General features: G+C 38.6%; 1 protein-coding gene across 1 annotated transcript; it reads left to right on the plus strand.

Annotated features, from left to right (window-relative positions):
• Nucleotides 1-7,050: 7,050 nt before the first annotated feature.
• Nucleotides 7,051-13,918, plus strand: LOC109561011 (putative olfactory receptor 2W6). The gene is made up of 2 exons (XM_019963441.2): nt 7,051-7,959; nt 13,733-13,918. Exons 1-2 carry the CDS (start codon nt 7,051-7,053, stop codon nt 13,916-13,918), a joined length of 1,095 nt encoding a protein of 364 aa, XP_019819000.2.
• Nucleotides 13,919-21,317: the final 7,399 nt, after the last annotated feature.

Below are 21,317 nucleotides of genomic sequence, written 5' to 3' on the forward strand. Positions count from 1 at the left end.
AAATGCTGCTATAAAAATGATTCGTATATGTGTTTATACCACTAGCAACACATTGAATCTTTTAATTTTATTTATGCGGCAATTTTCCAAAGAGCTGTGCTTTGTACAATGTGCAAAGTATTACAAAAATCTTATCTTAAATGATTTTGCAGTTTCTTTTTCCTAAGACAAGGATTGATCAAAGCATTACCTTCATCAGAGCTATGGCTTATGTTTCTTTTGACCATCTCTAGTTAGAGGACTTAAAAATCTACCTTAATCAAAATGCCTTTTTTTTGCTTTTTGCTTTGTTTTGATGTCTGCCAGCAAATAGCATGCTGTTCTTGGTCTGCCAACATAACAGGATGAGCAAGAAATCAGCTGCTGGCTTTTGTAACACATGAACTTATTAAAAGTTGAAACTCTTTTACAAGATCTTGATGAGGATAAGGGCAATCAAGAGCTGTGAGCTCTGAGCATGTGCTGTACATTGAAAATTCTTAGAGAAATGCCCTGGTTCCCTAGGTCTACCACCTGCCCCCTAACACAGGAGGATGACTCTGGGAAGTGACTTCATCAATCCAGGGACCATCTCTCAACCCATACCTACTTATTATTTTTTTTTCTGAGAACTTAATCCAGGTCAGCATAAATGTATGATTTTGCTGCAGTGATGACAGCATATTTCCCCAAAAGACTCGCTGGCAGATGTATGCCATGTGAGATCATGGGGTCCCAGAACAAGGTCCCAGAATACTGATGCTGTTGCAAGTTTAGAATCTTTTAAACATATTTTGGAAATAATTTTGCTATTTTTCCTAATATATGTTCTGATTGTCATCAAAACATTTACAAAGTTGTATTTATTTTTAATTGGAGGATAACCCTCCTACTATTTTCAATGACTTATGAAAACCATAATTTGATTTTTAGTGGATACGACTTTCTCTAATGAATATTCTAACAAATGCTTCCCATAGCTAACATGCAGAGTCTACCTTTAGGAGATAAATATTAAAACCTCTGTATTTTACCAAAAAGTACTTAAAGATTTTTCAGTAATTACATATAGTCAGAAATTATAAATTTGTCGGAATTTTGACAGAAATTCATTCTGATAAGATATAGAATTAGAATAAGTGAATAGTTGAATTTACTAAATGTACCCCTTTTCTTTATAAAGAGAAAGAGATCTCAAAGCCATTTTTCCATTACAAAGGCCTTCATGTCAACAAGTTTCATCATTAAATATGATTCCAATTTGTAGATGTGGTTCCAAATAGAATTCTAACTAAAGCAAATAATAACTTTATTTCATACAACTCCATCATTCTTTGTCTTTGTTTCCCTTTTATTAATATCAACTTTGCAATGTTGTATTGGTTTCTGCTATACATCAACATGAATCAGCCATAGGTATACATATATCCCCTCCACCTTAAACCCCCCTCCTTCCTCCCATCCTATCCCACTTCTCTGTATTGTCACAGAGCACTGTGTTGAGCACCTGCATCATACAGCAAATTCCCACTGGCTATCTCTTTTACATATGGTAATATATATGTTTCCATTGCTACTCTCTCAATTTGTCCCACCCTTTCCTTCCCCCACTTTGTCCACAAGTCTGTACTCCAAGTTTACATCTTTATTGCTGCCCTATGAATAGATTCATCACTACCATTTTTATATGCTTTTCTCTTTCTGACTTACTTCACGCTGTATAACAGGCTCTAGGTTCATCCACATCAGTAGAACTGACTCAAATTTGTTCCTCTTTATGGCTGAGTAATATTTCATTGTATATACGTAAAACAACATCTTTATCTATTCATCTGTTGATGGACATCTAGGTTCATGAAAACATTTGAGTGTTTTTAAATAGCATAATTTCAGAGACTGCTCTGAAAAACACTGTGATATAATTGTTAATATTTCCTTGTATGATGAAATTAATTCTGATGATTATACTCAGGTCTTGGGGTGTATGGATATATATTTCAGATCCTAGGATAAACGGCTTCAAGCCCTATAGCAGTTTCATAGATCTGACTAGTAAGTTATCACTATAATGGATAATGAGGGAGGTCTGTGGTTGCTGGTTTTAGAAAAGGCAGAGGAACCAGAGATCAAATTGCCAACATCCACTGGATCATGGAAAAAGCAAGAGAGTTCCAGAAAAACATCTATTTCTACTTTATTGACTATGTCAAAGCCTTTGACTGTGTGGATCACAATCAACTGTGGAAAATTCTGAAAGAGATGGGAATACCAGACCTCTTGAGAAATCTGTATGCAGGTCGGGAAGCAACAGTTAGAACTGGATATGGAACAACAGACTGGTTCCAAATAGGAAAAGGAGTACGTCAAGGCTGTATATTACCACCCTGCTTATTTAACTTATATGCAGAGTACATCATGAGAAACGCTGGACTGGAAGAAACACAAGCTGGAATCAAGATTGCTGGGAGAAATATCAATAACCTCAGATATGCAGATGACACCACCCTTATGGCAGAAAGTGAAGAGGAACTAAAAAGCGTCTTGATGAAAGTGAAAGTGGAGAGTGAAAAAGTTGGCTTAAAGCTCAACATTCAGAAAACGAAGATCATGGCATCCGATCCCATCACTTCATGGGAAATAGATGGGGAAACAGTGTCAGACTTTATTTTTTGGGGCTCCAAAATCACTGCAGATGGTGACTGCAGCCATGAAATTAAAAGACACTTACTCCTTGGAAGGAAAGTTATGACCAACCTAGATAGCATATTCAAAAGCAGAGACATTACTTTGCCAACAAAGGTCCGTCTAGTCAAAGCTATGGTTGTTCCTGTGGTCATGTATGGATGTGAGAGTTGGACTGTGAAGAAGGCTGAGCACTGAAGAATTGATGCTTCTGAACTGTGGTGTTGGAGAAGACTCTTGAGAGTCCCTTGGACTGCAAGGAGATCCAACCAGTCCATTGTGAAGGAGATCAGCCCTGGGATTTCTTTGGAGGGAATGATGCTGAAGCTAAAACTCCAGTACTTTGGCCACCTCATGCAAAGAGTTGACTCGTTGGAAAAGACTCTGATGCTGGGAGGGATTGGGAGCAGGAGGAGAAGGGGACAACAGCGGATGAGATGGCTGGATGGCATCACTGACTTGACGGATGTGGGTCTGAGTGAACTCCGGGAGTTGGTGATGGACAGGGAGGCCTGGCGTGCTGCGATTCATGGGGTCGCAGAGTCTGACACGGCTGAGCGACTGAACTGAACTGAACTGAATGGTTAGAAAAGAATATTTTTTCAGAATAAACTTTCTAGCTTTCTACATATTTTTTTTTAATTTTAAATTAATTTTATTTTATTTTTAAACTTTACATAATTGTATTAGTTTTGCCAAATATCAAAATGAATCCACCACAGGTATACATGTGTTCCCCATCCTGAACCCTCCTCCCTCCTTCCTCCCCATACCATCCCTCTGGGTCATATTTTCTCAATATTTAATAGTCTCTGTTTGAACATAGTTCCCAAAAAACTTACATGATTAGATAACAGTGCAAAGTAACATAAAAATCAGAAAGCCCTGACAAAACACAAATCTGGTGTTATTAATTCTGTTCCTTGGTGAAGGAAATGTAGCTACAAAGAATTAAAATTCACTCAAATAACCCTCTTTAGACAGCCGTGATCTCTAAGATATGGTAAATTGTCCCAGGTGACTTAGATGCTCAGTTCCATTTCCAGTGCCTAAAGCATCATAACAAATATCTTATAATTCTAGGGGCTCCTTCTTAGGAAGCATGCTGTCATCTGGGAAATGTGTAGATTATCTCCCTTCCAGATACCATATTTCTTCTGAGTTCACAATGGTCTTTTCCCCACATTTAGTTCTCCCACCCTGTTTTATTTTCTTCTTCCTCCAGTTTTGCTGAGAAATACTCGACATATATTACAGTGTAACTTTAAGGCATACAGCATTTTTAAGGCATGAAAAGTGAAAGTGAAGTCGCTCAGTTGTGTCCGACTCTTTGTGACCCCATGGCTCCTCAGTCCATGGAATTTTCCAGGCAAGAATACTGGAGTGGGCTGCCATTTCCTTCTCCAGAGGATCTTCCCAACCCAGGGATTGAACCCGGGTCTCCCGCATTGCGGGCAGACTCTTTACCATCTGAGCCACCAGGGAAGTCTAAGGCATACAGGTTTGATTTACATATACTGTGAATTGATTATCAAGATAGGCTCAGCAAACATCTATTTTCTCATATAGGTACAATTAAAATTAAAAAAGGAAGAAAATAATAAGAAAGAAAAAAATAACCTCCTTGTGATGAGAACACTCAGGATTTATTCTCTTAACAACTTATCTATATATCATACAACAGTGTTAGCTATAGTCTTCATGTTGAAACTTATATCCCTAGTACTTATTATTTATTTTGTAAGTGGAAGTTTATATGTTTTGACCACCTTCTTCCAATTTTGTCTCCTACTACATTCCACCTCTGGTAACCACAAGCCTGATCTCTTTTGCTATGCATGTGTTTGTTTGTTTAATTCCCCATGCAAGTAGATCATAGAGTATATGTCTTTCTCTGTGACTTATTTCACTTAGCTCAGTGCCTTTGAGGTCCATCCATGTTGTCACAAATGGTAGGACTTCCTCGTTTTATGACTGAATAATACTGAAAACTTCATTATTCTTTCATCCATTGATGGGCACTTTGGTTATTTCTATATCTTTTTTCTTGTAAATAATGCTGCAATAATTCTTGTATAATGTGGCAGTATATATATATGTCTCCATCAGGGTTATTCTTTTCATCTTCTTTGGATTTAGTCTCAAAAGTGGAATTGCTCAATCATATTAAATTTGTATTCTTAAGTTTTGGAGGATCCTTTATATGTTTTCCATAGCAGCTGCACTATATATGATTATACATATAATACACATATGTATTAAACAAATCTGGAATAATAAAGTAGGGAAAAAAGTATACACATGAAATAATTAGCTATAATTGTCTATGAGTGAATGGGATTATGGAATTTATTTTCTTCAATTGTCTTTGCTTTCTTGTTTTTCTGTAACAAACACATATTGTTTTTATGAGAAGGATTGTTTTCAAGTAATTAAGAAACTAACTAAAAGGCCCTTGTCTTTAGGGCATCACTCTTCAGTCAAAAATAAGAAAGAAAAAGAAATCTTGTTCTTTTATATACAGTGTTTACAAATCACAAGTTTCCTTACAAAGTGTTTCTTTTTTTGAAATGCAGTTAATGATTCTTCTACTAGAAAAAAAATTTTGTCCTGTCCATGTTACGATTTTCAAGCTTGCAATTTGTGCTGACCTAGTTTCACTCTCAGTGTGTATACTCACTAGGAGATCTGTAGATATGATGCACTCATAGCAGACCATCCCTTAGGTTGGTTTGCTACAATTTTCAAGTTAATTTTTTAAAAAAATTCTGACTCTAATTGTTCTTTGCAGGTAGATTCATTTCAGACAATAATTCTTTTCTGAGTCTACAGCCCTTTCTGATTGCACCACAAGTGAACACTCTCTACATGTGGACAGCAGAGCTGTGGAAGACCACAGCATTTACTCTCCATTTGAACTGTATCCTAGTTTCTCTAGCCACTGGGTCCTTGTCAACTCCAAATGTGCTGATGTAGAAAATTATATCCATACAGCTAACATTTAATGGTTGACATGGAGACTTTTTTTTCCCATTAATTTCTAAATCCTAGGAGAGTTCTATATTTCCAGGCCAAACACTTGACTGGTGTCTATTTGACAATGTAAACATTCAGTTAACTCTCACTGTACCAATGCAGGTCAGAAACAAACCTGCAAAAATAACCTTGCACAGTTATCCTGATTTTTCCTTTTAATTGGTCTCTGTGCATAGTATTATATTGAGCTGAAATGCACAGAACACCTCTCACTTGTTTTCCTTTATCTATTTCTTTTATTCATTTGGAGTATTTGGAAACAAACTCTTAGACATTAGACCATTTCTGTTTCATACTTTAATATGTATCTCTAAACAAGAACATGTCTCATCTTTCTGCCTGTTTTGTGAACGTTCCTGTCAGGTACAAAACAAACAAATAAAACCCCTTACCTTTGCGCAAACAAAGCTGCTTTTGGTCTCATGGATAATGTCACTGTAACCACTGGTTCAAGAGACTGGACCAAATCATGAACAATTCAGAAGCAAGTAAATTTGGGGCTTTCTTATTTCAAGTTTCTATTGACCCCCACCCCATGTTGTTACTTCCCTTACAATGTATTGGTATTGTGAGTATCTTGTAAATAGATACTGTGTCTGAGTCTCATCTATACTTGTAGCTTACAGTGCAGTATCTGGCCCATGGTCAGTCACAAATACATTTTTTAATTTGATTTTAAATATAGTTATGAAAATATGAGCACTGATAATATTAATTGAAGCTATTGTTCCATAAATTTAAGGGTGAATTTATCAGTTAGTAAACAGGAAATGGGCTCAATGTTAGCAGAGTCTGACAAAAGTATGCTTGCCACCCCTCGAATTACTTTATTTCTGATTATATCAGTATATATAGATTTAAAAGATTTATTCACTTAACTCACTTGACCATATTAGAGGCTACTGAAGAAAAAGTTATAACTTCCATTCCTTTACAGTCAAATGTCTTTGTTTAAGGGCTTCCCCAGTAGCTCAGCGGTAGCGAATCCGCCAGCAATGCAGGAGCCACAGGAGATGTGGGTTTGATCCCTGGGTCTGGAAGATCCCCTGGAGGAGGGCATGGCAACCCACTCCAGTATTCTTGCCTGGAGAATCTCATTGACAAGGGAGTGTGGCCAGCTACAGTTCATAGGGTCACAAAGAGTTGGACATGACTGAAACGAATTAGGATGCATGAACGCATCTTTACTTAATGCCTTGCCCTGCAATTCCCAATAATCAGCTGGAAACAGTCCATTTAAATAGTGTGGGTAGCAAAATAAAAAGCGTTCTTACTGTGGGGATAAAATAAGATGCACCTTTTCTGTATGGATAATAGAACACATATTAAAATAGGTTTATCAAGCCAAAGGTGATGGAGAGAAACAATGAGAGCTCTGGAGGAGATTTCATTTTGCTTGGGTTCTCTGACCGGCCGAAGCTGGAGATGGTCCTGTTTTTTGTCAACATGATCTTTTACTTTCTGGCTGTTGCTGGCAACTCCACGATCATCTTTCTCTCCCTGGTGGACCCTCAATTGCATACCCCTATGTACTTCTTCCTCAGCAACCTGTCTCTCCTGGATCTCTGCTACACAACCAGCAGCATTCCCCAGATGTTGGTCAACCTCTGGGGCCCATACAAAACCATCACCTATGTGGGTTGTGTCATCCAGCTCTTTGCCTTCCTCTCTGTGGGGGGCATTGAGTGCATTCTACTCTCTGTCATGGCCTACGACCGCTTTGTGGCTGTGTGCAAGCCACTTCAGTACATGGCCATCATGCACCCACAGCTGTGCCTGCAGCTGGCAGCCTTCGCATGGCTTAGTGGGATTGCCAACTCCATCTTGATGTCCCCACTGACGATGTCCCTGGGGAGGTGTGGTCACCGTCACATCAATCACTTTGTGTGTGAGATGCCAGCTATCATTCGAATCTCCTGTGTGGACACCAGTTGGGTTGAAGGCTTGGGTTTCTTCCTGGCCATTCCCATCGTTCTTGTGCCTCTCACAATGATACTAGTCTCCTACGGTTATATTGCAGCTGCGGTGCTGCGGATGCAGTCTGCAGCCGGGAGGCAAAAGGCCTTTAACACCTGCTCCTCCCACATGGTCGTGGTATCTCTTTTCTACAGCAGCATCATCTACATGTATATGCAGCCTGGGAATACAGCGAGCCAGGACCAGGGCAAGTTTCTCACCCTCTTCTACTGCCTAGTGACCCCTACTCTGAATCCCTTCATCTACACGCTGAGGAACAAGGATGTGAAGTGGGCCATGCGGAAGGTTCTTGGGAAAGACCGCAGCCTGTTGGATGCAGGAAGGCACTGATGTAGGCAGGAAGGCACTGATGTAGGCAGGCAGTACTCATCCTGAGGTTCTTTCGTCCATGAAAACTGCTCTGTTCCAGGACAATAACAATGCACAATTCCTTGTATAATGCTGAAATGTTATAAAGCAGGGTCTTCTCTCTTTCAGGGGCCCTTTACTCAATAACTTGTTTCCTTGCTTGCAGATAGACCCTCTATTTTCTGCAAAATGACAGAGTTATTATAGTTACAAAAGATAATGTGCCAGCTAATCACAAAGGATAATGTACTACTCAGTGGAGTTTTACAGGGAGATAATTGTTTCTTTGCAGCTAACTTGTGACTCTGATTCCAGAGATTTGTAATGTCAATTTCAGGTCAGACACACAGGAAAGGAGGCCTTGTGTCAGAACAATACGTGTGTGGACATGTATGTGTGTGCGTGTGTTTGTGTGTGTGTGTGTGTACGTGAGAGAGAATGACCATTATTTTGTGTTTGTTGTTGTTGTTCAGTCACCAAGTCATGTGCATCTTTGAGACCCCATGGATTGTAGCACACCAGGCTTCCCTGTCCTTCACCATCTCTTGGAGTTTGCTCAAATTCATGTCCATTGAGTCGGTGATATCATCTAACCATCTCATTCCCTGTCATCCCTTTCTTTTCCTTATTTTTAGGGGCACACTTGTTCTATTTAGGGGTACACTTGTTCTATTTCATATAGAAATAGTTCTGAATTTTTAGTTCTGAATTTTTCAGACCTCCATGGATATGATACTGTTGATTCTTCAGGCCACTGCTTGCCTTCTTCTGTCCTGTGTAAGCAATTTGTAGCTGTTTCAGTTAGAGCAATATTTCTTTTTAATTTTAGGTCATATGTCCCTTACTTATCATGAAATCAATTCAATGAATTTTAACAAGCATTTAAAAGTGAGTTAACACAGAATAGATTAGAAAATTTTAGAGGATCACACAGAGTAAGGTGAATCAATTGTGTGAGTGTGCATGTCTGTTAAATACGTGTCTTACTGTGAACCATGGACACAAAAGTTTGAAAGTCACCTCCTTAAAGAGTCTCTATTGGAAAAAGCTCCTAAGCAAGCTGTATATCTCCACTGGAGAAACCATTAGGGATACAAGTTTCAATAATTCAAAAACAGAGGGTCATTGAAGGAGAATAGTGGTGTGGTAGCACATGGACAGGAAGAGTCTGGGAAACAAGGGAAACACAACTGCTTGATATAAAAGAGTTTTCCAGGACAAATGATGATGATGATGACAATGCTGACAATGAAACTAATTATTATGAAAATAGAGATGTGTTTTGTCAACTCATGCATTTTCACTTTTGACATTTCTGAAGTAAAAATGATTCAAGATTTAATGGCAAGTCATAGTTAGCTTCACATTATTTTTTTTCTTAGACTTGACAGTGTAAAGTGAAAATAAGAAACTTTGAATAAGTTTTAAAATAATAAAATGTCAACTATTTCCAGGAACTAGTTAGTCTTTATGATGGTTAACTTATGTTAACAAGTGTCAACTTGTCTAGGTCATAGTACCTAAAATAGAACAGGTCTTATCTGATCAGTTGAAGGTCTTAGAAAGAGGTCACCAGAGGAAGAGGAAGAGGGAATTCTGCTCCCAAACTGCCTTTGGACTCTAGTTACAACATCACCTCTTTCCTGGGTTTTTAGCTAGCTCTGTAGATTTCAAACTTGCCAGCCGCCTATACCACATGAGCCAATTCCTAAAATTCTCTTTCTTATGTAGATATATAATCTCTCCTTCTCTCTCACCCCCTCTCTAAATATCTATCTCAGCTCAGTTCAGTTCAATCGCTCAGTCCTGTCCGACTCTTTGCGACCCCATGAATCGCAGCACGCCAGGCCTCCCTGTCCATCACCAACTCCCGGAGTTCACTCAGACTCACGTCCATCAAGTCAGTGCTGCCATCCAGCCATCTCATCCTCTGTCGTCCCCTTCTCCTCCTGCCCCCAATCCCTCCCAGCATCAGAGTCTTTTCCAATGAGTCAACTCTTCACATGAGGTGGCCAAAGTACTGGAGTTTCAGCTTTAGCATCATTCCTTCCAAAGAAATCCCAGGGCTGATCTCCTTTAGAATGGACTGGTTGGATCTCCTTGCAGCCCAAGGGACTCTCAAGAGTCTTCTCCAACACCACCTACAAATCTCCCTACCTCTACATATCCTATTAGCTCTCTTTCTCTGAGAACCCTGACTAATACAGTCTCTATCAGTACTTTCCAAAAATCTTATATAAAATTAAGTATGTCTCAGTTAACCTTTGCATAAGCTTTATGTAATTTTCAAACCCTAAATTCTTTAGGTTTATACCCCATTTCATGTTTTCCCCGCATATTCAAATAGCTGTTTCCTCAGACAAGATAAAATTTGCCTTTTTGTTTTTTTGCTCAGATTTTCTCTTTGAATTGTCAGAAGTTAAAAAATTGTGGGTATTGCAGAAAATAAAGAGGACAAGTGAGCCTACGTCTACAGTACTATTTTTATTTTTTGATTTCTCCAAGTAAAAGGAAGTTTGTTTCAATTTTTCTTTCTTTGTGTCTCATAAAGTCTCTGAATTTTTTTCACTGTTTTGTCTATTGATAGTTTTGATACGTTTATGCTTGTATCTCCCAGGCTTTGTATACCATCTCTTTGTAGCTTTTGGTACATCAAATGCATTTAGTGTAGGCCTGTATAAACAACAGGGCTTCCCTGATAGCTCAGTTGGTAAAGAATCCACCTGCAATGCAGGAGACCCTGGTTCAATTCCTGGGTTGAGAAGATCCACTGGAGAAGTGATAGGCTACCCACTCCAGTATTCTTGGGCTTCCAATGGGCAATGCAGGAGACCTGGGTGGATCCCTGGGTTGGGAAGGTCCTCTGGAGAAGGGAAAGTCTACCCACTCCAGTATTCTGGCCTGGAGAATTCCATGGACTGTATAGTCCATGGGGTCACCAAGAGTCAGACACCATTGAGCAACTTTCACTTACTCACTTCACTCTAGATAAACAACAGTCTTAGAATAAGATTTTATGCTATATTGAAATAAATCATATAAAATAGTAATTAATCATTCAAAATTATATTCATTTTTTTCCTGGAAAACAAAAACAAAAACAAAAACAGCCTGATAAGCACTTCTAATGTACCCATTTAAAAAAATATAGCTGAAGTGTAAAGTATATCAAGATTGATAAAAATCAATTAGGATAAGGTTGCATGCATTTTCAATGATTTATGAAAACCATAATTTGATTTTTAGTGAACACAGCTTTCTCTAATATATATTCTAGCAAATGCAACTTCACAAAGCTAGCAAACAGAATCTACCTATAGGAGATAGATATTAAAACCTCTGTATTTTACCAAAATGTACTTAATGGCTTTTAAGTAACTATATGTATACAGAAATTGTTCTTTATTATGATGACACAGAATTTTTCATCACAAAAATGTCAATATTATTAACTTTCCAACACTGTTTTGAGTTTTAAATCAACAAATACTGTGATTGCTCTGTGAACTTGATTCATCTTTTTAGAGCAGCACTGTGTGCTAGTTAGCCTAACCTTCAGGAATAGATCTCATTTAAAGATCTCATTTTAGGAATGAGTAAATGCACGATTGGACATATGAAAAAAGAAAGTAAAAATATTCTACTGAATGAAAAAATAACGTTATATTTCTTGTAAACTGAAGGCATAGAGCTGAGTAGGAAAGTTGATATTTCTGTAATTAGAGATGAATCTGTATAGTATGTTACTGATGAAATCTCTAATTGGCTGGAAATCCAGCTAAAAGTTCTACTCTTGAGACATTTGCATCTTTATATTCCTCCTCCTGAAGCAGTATGAATTGCTTTTTGCTCACAACATTTCTGGCACCAAATGTGTGAGATTATTCTACATCAATAACCAATATTCCAACTCTCCAAAGACCAGCTGTATATCTGATAATTCAATTTAATTCTGACACTAAGTACACCTGAATTTAATACCAGATCCCACTGATTTAAGAGCAAAGTCCTGCACAAGATCCCTACCCCCTGCCTGGCCCCAGTTCAAAAGCCATTTGCAAGTTCTAGATTGCCACAAACCACCAACTGACTATAATCATAGACTGCCAGGACCTATCCTTTGGTCAGGTTAAGTGATTTTCTAGAATGACTTACAGAACTCAGGGAACATTAAGTGTACTGGTTTATTATATAGAATATAAATGAAGAGGTACATAGGATGAGTCCTGAGCAAAGGAGTTTCTGCAAAGTTTGGGGTTCACTACCTTCTTGCCACATAGATTTATTCACCATCCTGGAGCTTTCCAAATCCTAGTGTTTAAGGTTTTTATATAGGTCCATTGCATAGGCATGATTGATTAAGTAAAAACTGACCATTGGTGCCTATTTTCCAGCTACTCCCCCTCCCCAGAGGTTGGATGTGGGGCTGAAAGTTCCAGCCTTCTAATCATATGGTTGGTTCCTCTGACACCCAGACTCCATCCTGAAGCTATCCAAGGACTCTAGGTTGAGTTATTTCATTGTCATAAACTCAGGTATGGTTGAAACGGACTTGTTATGAATAACAGAAGTCGTTCTTCTCACTGTTAGCACTCAGAAAATTCCAAGGGTCCTAGAAGCTCAGTGCCAAGACTCAGGATAAGAAAAATCTACCTATTTCTTATTACACCACAGGGGATTATAAGAAAAATGGCAGAGATAACTATGGATAAATATGCTAGACTTATATATCAGCCTAAAATCTTGATTTGTTGTTGATCAGTGGCTCAGTTGTGTCCTGCTTTTTGCATCCCCATGGACTGCAGCATGCCTGGCTTCCCTGTCCTTCACTGTCTTCCAGAATTTGCTCAAACTCATGTCCATTGAGTCACTTTGTAATTATCTAACTGCTACGAGGTCAATAATATCTACATCACTGAGTCACTACAAATATTGGTGGGGAAAGGCAAAGTTCGCACAAATTAGCCACCCTTAATTGCAGACATTCTATAAAATATTAACAAAATAATATAACAATTAACATATGTACCTACATAAACAATTTACAATACCATAACCAGCATACATATACATATAAAACTATAGAAACAACCAAACAATATAATTATGAACAAAAAATGAAAACAGAAAATACTTTATCTTTATCTTGGCCTGAAAACAGTATGAGTACATCCAACTCAATTGGTCACCTAACTTGAACTCAAGAAATTTTGTACAGAGATGACGTCCCCAATATTCTGCCCCTCTGAATCATTTATTTCTTATTCCCTCATTTTTAAAAAATAACTTTGATCCCTTTAAACCAGCTTCCTCCTCACAAGTGATGAGTTTCTAAATATCACCTCGTGTCCCTCCGGAACCACAATTCTGTAATACAGTGTGCCTAAGTGCCTTCTTCACAGTCTTGTTCCTTAGCGTGTAAATCAGGGGGTTCAGCATTGGGGTGACCACAGTGTAGAAGAGGGCCACAAGCTTACCTTCCTCATGAGAGTTTCTCTTGGCAGGCTGGAGATACATGAAAATGATGCTCCCGTAAAACAGAGCCACTACTGCCACATGGGACGAGCAGGTATTGAATGCCTTTCTCCACCCTTCTGCTGACCTGATCGTCAACACAGCCCAGGCAATACGGCTGTATGAGACCAGAATGAGACCCAGAGGCAAGACAACAAAGATAAAGCTGGCCACGTACATCTCTACTTCATTGAAGCTGGTATCCACACAAGCCAGCTGCATAATGAGGGGCATCTCACAGAAAAAGTGGTCAATGCGATTGTTCCCACAGAGAGGCAGGAGCATGGTGAGCGTGGAACCTACCATGCTGGTGGTCAGACCCCCAAGCCACGAGGCAAAAGCCAGGCTGCAGCAAAGCTTTGGATGCATGATGACAGTGTAGTGGAGTGGCCTGCAGATGGCAGCATAGCGATCGTAGGACATGACTGCCAGGAGGACACATTCAGTTGCCCCCAACCAGTGGGAGATATAGAACTGGATCACACACCCTCCATAGCTTATGGTTTTCTGTGGTCCCCAGAGGTTGACCAGGAGTTGTGGGACGATGCTTGTGGTGAAGCTAATGTCCAGGAAGGAAAGGTTGACAAGAAAGAAGTACATAGGAGTGTGGAGATGCACATCCATGCAGGAGACCACAATGATGACGCCATTACCCAAGACAGACACCACATAAATCCCCAAGACAAAGATAAAAAGGATGGGTTCTAGAGAGGGTCGTTCAGAGAAGCCCAGCAGAATAAAAACTTCTGGAAAACTTACATTGGCTATTTCCATCATCACATACAGCTAAATGTAGGGCAAACAAATCACCTGCAAATGAGTGGGGGGCACAGGGTATGAGGCATATAATGATTATATTAGTTAGCAAACTTTAAACATAAATTTATATCCTTTGTTCCTGAAAGCATCTGATCAACTGTTTCATGGGTAATGGTCCATCAATTTCTTGAATGTCAGTTTGGAGTGTGTGCCAAGTGATATGGAAATATGCATAGCCTTGGGAAAAATGGATGCATGCATAATTCTTGGCACTGAGTTTTTATTGAAATATTACTTGTAGTAACAAATTTGGAATCAACCTAAATTTTTAGAGATAAGGTTTTCATTGGGTGGAGGATGGCATTTCATGTGATGAGACACAGCACAGATATTAAAATTGAGCCTGTGCTACTTCCTGACTCAGTTAGTAGCCACATGAGTTCATCTTGACATTTCTCCTTCTGTCAAATCTCACAAACATTTGCAAATTTTTGTCTTATTATTAAATATAGCCAGCTTGTCATCACTTCTCACCACCTCTGCTGCTTCTACCTTGATGTTTGCTGTTATCATTTACCACCTGAACTGTTGCTGTAACATCCTAGCTTGTCTTCCTGCTTCCCTGTTACTTCCTTTCAAAGTATCCTCAACACAGTATCCAGAAGATTATGTTAAAATGTAATATGGTCATAATCGGTCCACTGCTTTCTTATCATAGAAAAAGGCTTGCAGTGGTTTTCCTCCAAGGTAGCCACATGCTCATATTCCTCTCTTCCTTAAGGTTGGTTTTAAAATGTCATCTTTTACTGAAGGTTTCCCTCACTGTGTTTTTAAAATAGAAAATAACAGCTCTCTCCCATCTCCCTTATCCCCTTTCCTGCTTAATTTTTTTTGTCCGTAGTACTTATCGTCATAGAACAAATATTCTATTCTAATTTGTTGTGTCTATTACCTGCCTCAACAAATTCCATGGACATAGGGCTTTCTGTTACTTTATTTTTGAGTTCCCAGTGCTAACTCAGTGTCTGAAGCACAGAAGGTAAAATAAAGCTATAGTTGAGGGACGTGATGGAGAAGGAAATGGCAACCCACTCCAGTATTCTTGCCTGGAGAATCCTGTGGACAGAGGAGCTTGATGGGCTGCTGTCCATAGGGTCGCATAGAGTCGGACACGACTGAAGCGACTTAGCGTGCGTGCATTGGAAAAGGAAATGGCAACCCACTCCAGTATTCTTGCCTGGAGAATCCTGTGGACAGAGGAGCTCGGTGGGCTGCCGTCTATGGGGTCGCACAGAGTAGGACACGATTGAAGTGACTTAGCAGCGGCAGCAGCAGCAGAGGGACATGAAAATGCAACATCAAGCAGTTCTGTCAAGAAGGAACACTTAAAGCCGTCAAAGTCATGCACAGCTGACCCAGACTATGCCTTCCTCTTATAAATGTTGAATAAAACAAACCAGAACTGAGCACGGACAATGTGTGAAGTCAGAAGCCCTCTTAAAGGGAAACAGACAAGCACTTTGCTTCAGGTATCTCTGAAAAGTTCTGGAACTTTTGTTTACAAACACATGAAATTTTTCTCCCCTGGTTTTTGAGAGGAAAAATAAATGCATTATAATTAGAGTTCATTCAAGTGTGAGGATCTGAGCAGCTATAAACTCAACTATCAATGCTTTAAAAATTCCAGAGAGGGAAACTTATCCATCTCTATAACTGGAAGTTGACCAAGCAAAATAAATTCAACACATGTATGTTTACAGTGTTTTATAATACATGTAGAATTTCCCCATGCATTTGTAGAAATGGGGCTCAGGGAGCTTCATGCCTTTCCCAAAATTCAGGCACAGAACTTATACTTGGATTTTACTGAGCTAGAATGCTGAGAAAATCATCTTCTTACATATAGTACACCAGAGCAGTACTGAGCCTCTGAGAAAGCACCAGGAAGAGGATTCTGCACCCCTCCAAATTCAGTAAGCATAAAGAGTGGTTTCATAATGTGAATGTGGGAGAGAAGAGGTGAATGAGGATAGTGCTGTGCAATTGATTCATGACACAGTAAAGTAATTGAGCCATATAAAGAGTCACCTCAGATGAACTGATGAGTGCATAGAAAAGTAAAAGGCTAAACTGAAGACTGCATTGTTTCTCATGGGCTTAAGTATCCCTACTGGAGATATGAAAATTTTATTAACACACATATGAATAAAATGTGTGACTGTCACCAAAAGATAGGGATCAGAATTTCACAGTCATGAAGTAACAGTTTGGTAGAATTTTTGAGAACATGGAGATCTTAGTGATAATTTGATTCATTTTTAGAAATGATCAGTGAAGTGAAAGTCACTCAGTCATGTCCAACTCTTTGCAACCCCATGGACTATACAGTCCATGGAATTCTCCAGGCCAGAATGCTGGAGTGGGTAGCCATTCCCTTCTCCAGGGGATCTTCCCAACCCAGGAATCAAACTGGGGTCTCCTGCATTGCAGGCGGATTCTTTACCAGCTGAGCTGCCAGCCTGGAGAATTCCACAGATTGTGTAGTCCATGGGATCGCAAGGAGTCAGACATGACTGAGTGATTTCACTTTCAGTATAGAAATGATCGGTGGCTTACTCAAAGTTCAAGGGTTGTTCAGTGCAAGTACTGGAGCTATAGTCAAGCAACAAGATTCTTAGTACAAAAAAAAAAAAAAAAATTCCCAGTAAAGGAAGAGTTTTGCTCATTCAATGATTCACCAAAATATCACAATAAAAAATCATTCATGAAAATGTGACCCAGCCCCAAGTTCTGTGACATTATGACAAAGAAAGATAGCATGGTGAGAGTTACAGGAATGAGTTCAAATTTTGTGAGTCAATTATGTCATCACAAATTCTACCCCTGAATTTATTCAACCTGCTAATATGCCAAAGACACCAAAAAGAGCAAATCGACATGGTGCAGTGCTCTCAAACTTTAGAATGACCAGAAACTGTATGATTCCAGTTTATCTTAAATATCATCAATAACAAATAAATCTGAGAATATCACTTACTGATGGTAAGCTAGCAGTATCCTCTCTCTCTATGCAGGGTGCAAATATTGTATAACAAGTAGTATTTTATTTCAATAATTAATAAGGTCCATTAATTCAATACATATGGCTTTAAAAAGTAGGAGAATCGGCAAGGTATTTTGATGTTCTAAAATTGCTGGAAATCTCCAAGTCAGTGATGGTAGGTGTGCTAGATTCGCTTCAAATGCATATGTGAGGGCAGTCTTAAGTTTTAAAATTAGAATAGGTTTAAATTAGAGAGAAACATTTATTTTTTCCTAACAAAGGTGTAAGCAAAAGAAATGAAAATGATTCACAGAGTCTTCAGAATGAGAAATATATGGCAGTCCCCAGAGATAAAGTGTGTCATAAAACTAATAAAATTACAAGACATTCATTTTATCCCCCGGAGCATTCAGGAAGGAGGCATACTGTGATTACATCAGGGGAGTGAAGTTGGAGGAGAAAAAGCTTTGGGGATTTTCTTCCCTATTGAATAATTATAATTCTACTAGAATGTCTATACACATAGAATTGTTCATATGTGTGCAGAAGTGTTAGTTTAGTTTGAATGCTATTTCAGTGTTATTTTAGGTTTTTATACTGCAAAACATTGATTGTCTACACATCTATGCAATGGTGTCTGTATCTTGTGAATAAAAGCATGAAATATTTGTTCACTACAGTAACTTCAGTACTTGTGTTACAGATTTTTTTCAAAATTCAATTATTCTATTATTGGAGTATAATACAGTGATGAACTAATATTTTTCTTGATGGAACAAGATTATTTTTACTGTAGTAAAATACACGTAACATAAACTTGCTACTGTAACCATTAAAAAATGTACAGATCAGTGGAATTGTGCATTTACAAAATAGTACAACTGTCACCAGTATCTAGTTCCAGAACTTTCTTATTAACCCCACCAAACCCCTTTTTAGCAGTCACTTTCGATTTTTCTAGTATTTAGAGAAATCTACTTTCTGTCTTTATGAGTTTGCCTGTCTTGGATATTCCATGTAAATGAAATCATACTGCATGTGGGCTTTTATGTTTGACTTCTTTCACTTAGGATGGTCTCAGGTTTTTCCATGTTGTAGTGTGTATCATTATTTTATTTACTTCTAAAGCTGAGTTATATTCTATTGTATGAGTTTGCCACATTATGTTTATCTAGTTATTTGTTGATGTCCATTGGAATCCACCTGCAATGCAGGAGATGCTGGTTTGATTCCTGGATTGGGAAGATCCCATGGAGAAGGGACAGGCTACCCATTCCAGTATTCTTGGGCTTCCTTGGTAGCTCAGATGGTAAAGAATCTGCCTGCAATGTGGGAGACCAGGGTTTGATCCCTGGGTTGGGAAGATCCCCTGAAGGAGGGCATGACAACCCACTTCAGTATTCTTGCCTGGAGAATCCTCATGGACAGAGGAACCTGGTGGGCTATAGTCCATAGGGTGGCAAAGAGTCGGACAAGAATGAGCAACTAAGCACATTGGTTTATTTGTTGATGGACATTTGTGTTATTTCCACTTTTTGCTATTGTGAATAGAGCTGCTAATGACATTTCTCTACAAATATTGTTTGAACATCTGTTTTCAATTATTTTGGTGCACATCTAGGAGTGGAATTAATAGATCACATGGTAACTTTGTGATTAGAACTTATTTTGGGGACTTCCTTGGTGTGGTGGTGCAATGTATGAGAATCCGCCTGCAATGCAGGAGACCTGGGGTCAATCCCAGGGTCAGGAAGGTCCCCTAGAGAAGGTAATGGCAACCCACTCCAGTATTCTTACCTGGAGAATTCCATGGAAAGAGGAGCTTGGCAGGCTACAGTCCATGGAGTCTCATAGTCGACATGACTGAACAATTAACATTTTCACGCTTTCACACTATTATATTTACTATGCTGTTGTTTTTCAGTGGCTAAATCGTGTCTGACCATTTGTGGCCCCATGGACCTTAGCTTTCCAAGCTCTTCTGTCCATGGGGTTTTCCAGGAGAGAATACTGGTGTGGGATGCCATTTCCTTCTTTAGGAAATCTTCCTGACCCAGGGATTGAACCTGGGCTTCCCGTGTCTCCTGCATTAGCAGGTGGATTCCTTACCACTGAGCCACCAAGGAAGCCATAGTTTTGTATTATAGTTTGAGATCAGGAATTATGAGATTCCAGTTTTGTTATTTTTCCTCGATTGCTTTGGTTATTTGGAATCTTTTAAAGTTTCATCCAAATATTGTGATTACATTTTTTTTTAATGCCATTTTATTTTGATTGAGATTGCTATGAAACTACAGATGGCTTTGGGTAATATGGGCATTTTACCAAGATTAGTTCTTCTGATCCATGAACGTGGGCTCTTTCCATTTATTTGTGTTATTCCAAATTCTTCAAATTCTTCCAAATTCTATTCTTCAAATTCTTATAATTTTGAATATACATATATTTTATCTCCTTGGTTAAGTTTATTCCTGAGTATATTATTATTTTGATACTATTGTGAATTGATGGACATTTGTGTTATTGTGTGAATGGGAAACAACCAAGCAATGTATGCAGTGAAATATGTGGTCAACATAGTCTACTGCCTTACAATCCAATATGGGTCATTTTTACCAATAAATATTTTATCTTATTTTTGAGTGAAAATTACTCTTAATTTAACTCTGCAAAGAGCTAATATGAACCTCATTTTAAAGGTGAGGCAACTGAGGCTTTGAATGGGCAAATGACTTGCTCAAGGTCATGTGGCTACTAAATGGTGGAGAGATTTGCACTCATAAATATTTATTTCCTATCTCACATATTCCCTTAGTGACCTAATGTAGACTAATGGATTCGAATATTAACTAAATCCTAAAGACTCTTTGAATTGTATCCCTGGCCAGCACTCAGTTCCACACTTCAGACTCAAACAACTTATTGTCTATGTTGCATGTTGATTTAAAGGGTGTTATGAAATGACTCTTTCCCCACACCAGCATTCATATGTTGAGGCTGTTACTCCTATTGTGACTGTGTTTGGATATGAGGGATTTAAGGAATAATTAAGTTTATATGAGGGAGCTCATGTGTCACATCCTAATCCCATAGGATATGTGTCCTTATAAGAAGGTGGAAAATACCAGATCTGCATCTCTTTCTCCCTGTTTCTATTCCCCAGTGTGCAGAGAGGAAAGGCCATGTGACCACACAGTAAGAGCAAGGGAGTCTCCAAACCAGGAAGAGAGACCTTACCAGCAATTAACCTGATGACACCTTGGTGTAAGACTGATCTGTCTCACAGGTCCAATGTCTGACCTGTGAGAAAATATGTTATTGTTGTTTAAGCCATTCTACATGTAATATTAGTTCAAATTTAAATACAGATGGCTAATACACATTCTGAACTTAATGCTTCTGATAATGAACCCTGTTTCCTACCAGACCTTCTTTAGCTTCAGGATACCCATCTCACTTGATGACAACTCTATTCTACTTGTTTCTCAGGTTAGAAACCTCAAAGTCAACTTTGACCATTCTCTTTTCTCTTTCTGATGGTTGTCAACCACCTACAGAAGAGATGCACCTATATAAACTTTGTATCCTTTGAGTAACTATATTGGTATCAGTTACAGCAGTACATCCAGTGTAAATAGTAGTAAAAGAAAATTAGAAAATTTTATGAAGAAATAAAAGAATTATGTGCATAAAAAGAAACATAAACACTACTAAGTTTTTATATGTTTATCACTATGTTATTTTCCAGCCTCTCACTACTTATTGCTCCATAACAACCATATGTAGTTGGTGTTATTACACAGTTTTACAGATGAAGAGAATGAGGCTCAGAGGGGAGAGTTAATTGAATAAAGTCACATAGTCACTAAGTAAGGAACCAGGTCCTATGGCAAGTATGACCTGACCTCATACCAGATACCAAAACCCTGTGCTTCATGTCCTTTCCTTATTATCTACATAGAGGTCTTGGTCCTACAAA

This window comes from Bos indicus, chromosome 7 (genome assembly GCF_029378745.1).
Source record: "Bos indicus isolate NIAB-ARS_2022 breed Sahiwal x Tharparkar chromosome 7, NIAB-ARS_B.indTharparkar_mat_pri_1.0, whole genome shotgun sequence".
Taxonomy (NCBI): domain Eukaryota; kingdom Metazoa; phylum Chordata; class Mammalia; order Artiodactyla; family Bovidae; genus Bos; species Bos indicus.

Coding starts and splice junctions, on each gene's coding strand:
- LOC109561011 (XM_019963441.2), top strand. CDS start 7,051: ATGGAGAGAAACAATGAGAGCTCTGGAGGAGATTTCATTTTGCTTGGG. Junction 7,960..13,732: donor TGAAGTGGGCCATGCGGAAG/GTTCTTGGGAAA, acceptor ACTTCATTGAAG/CTGGTATCCACACAAGCCAG.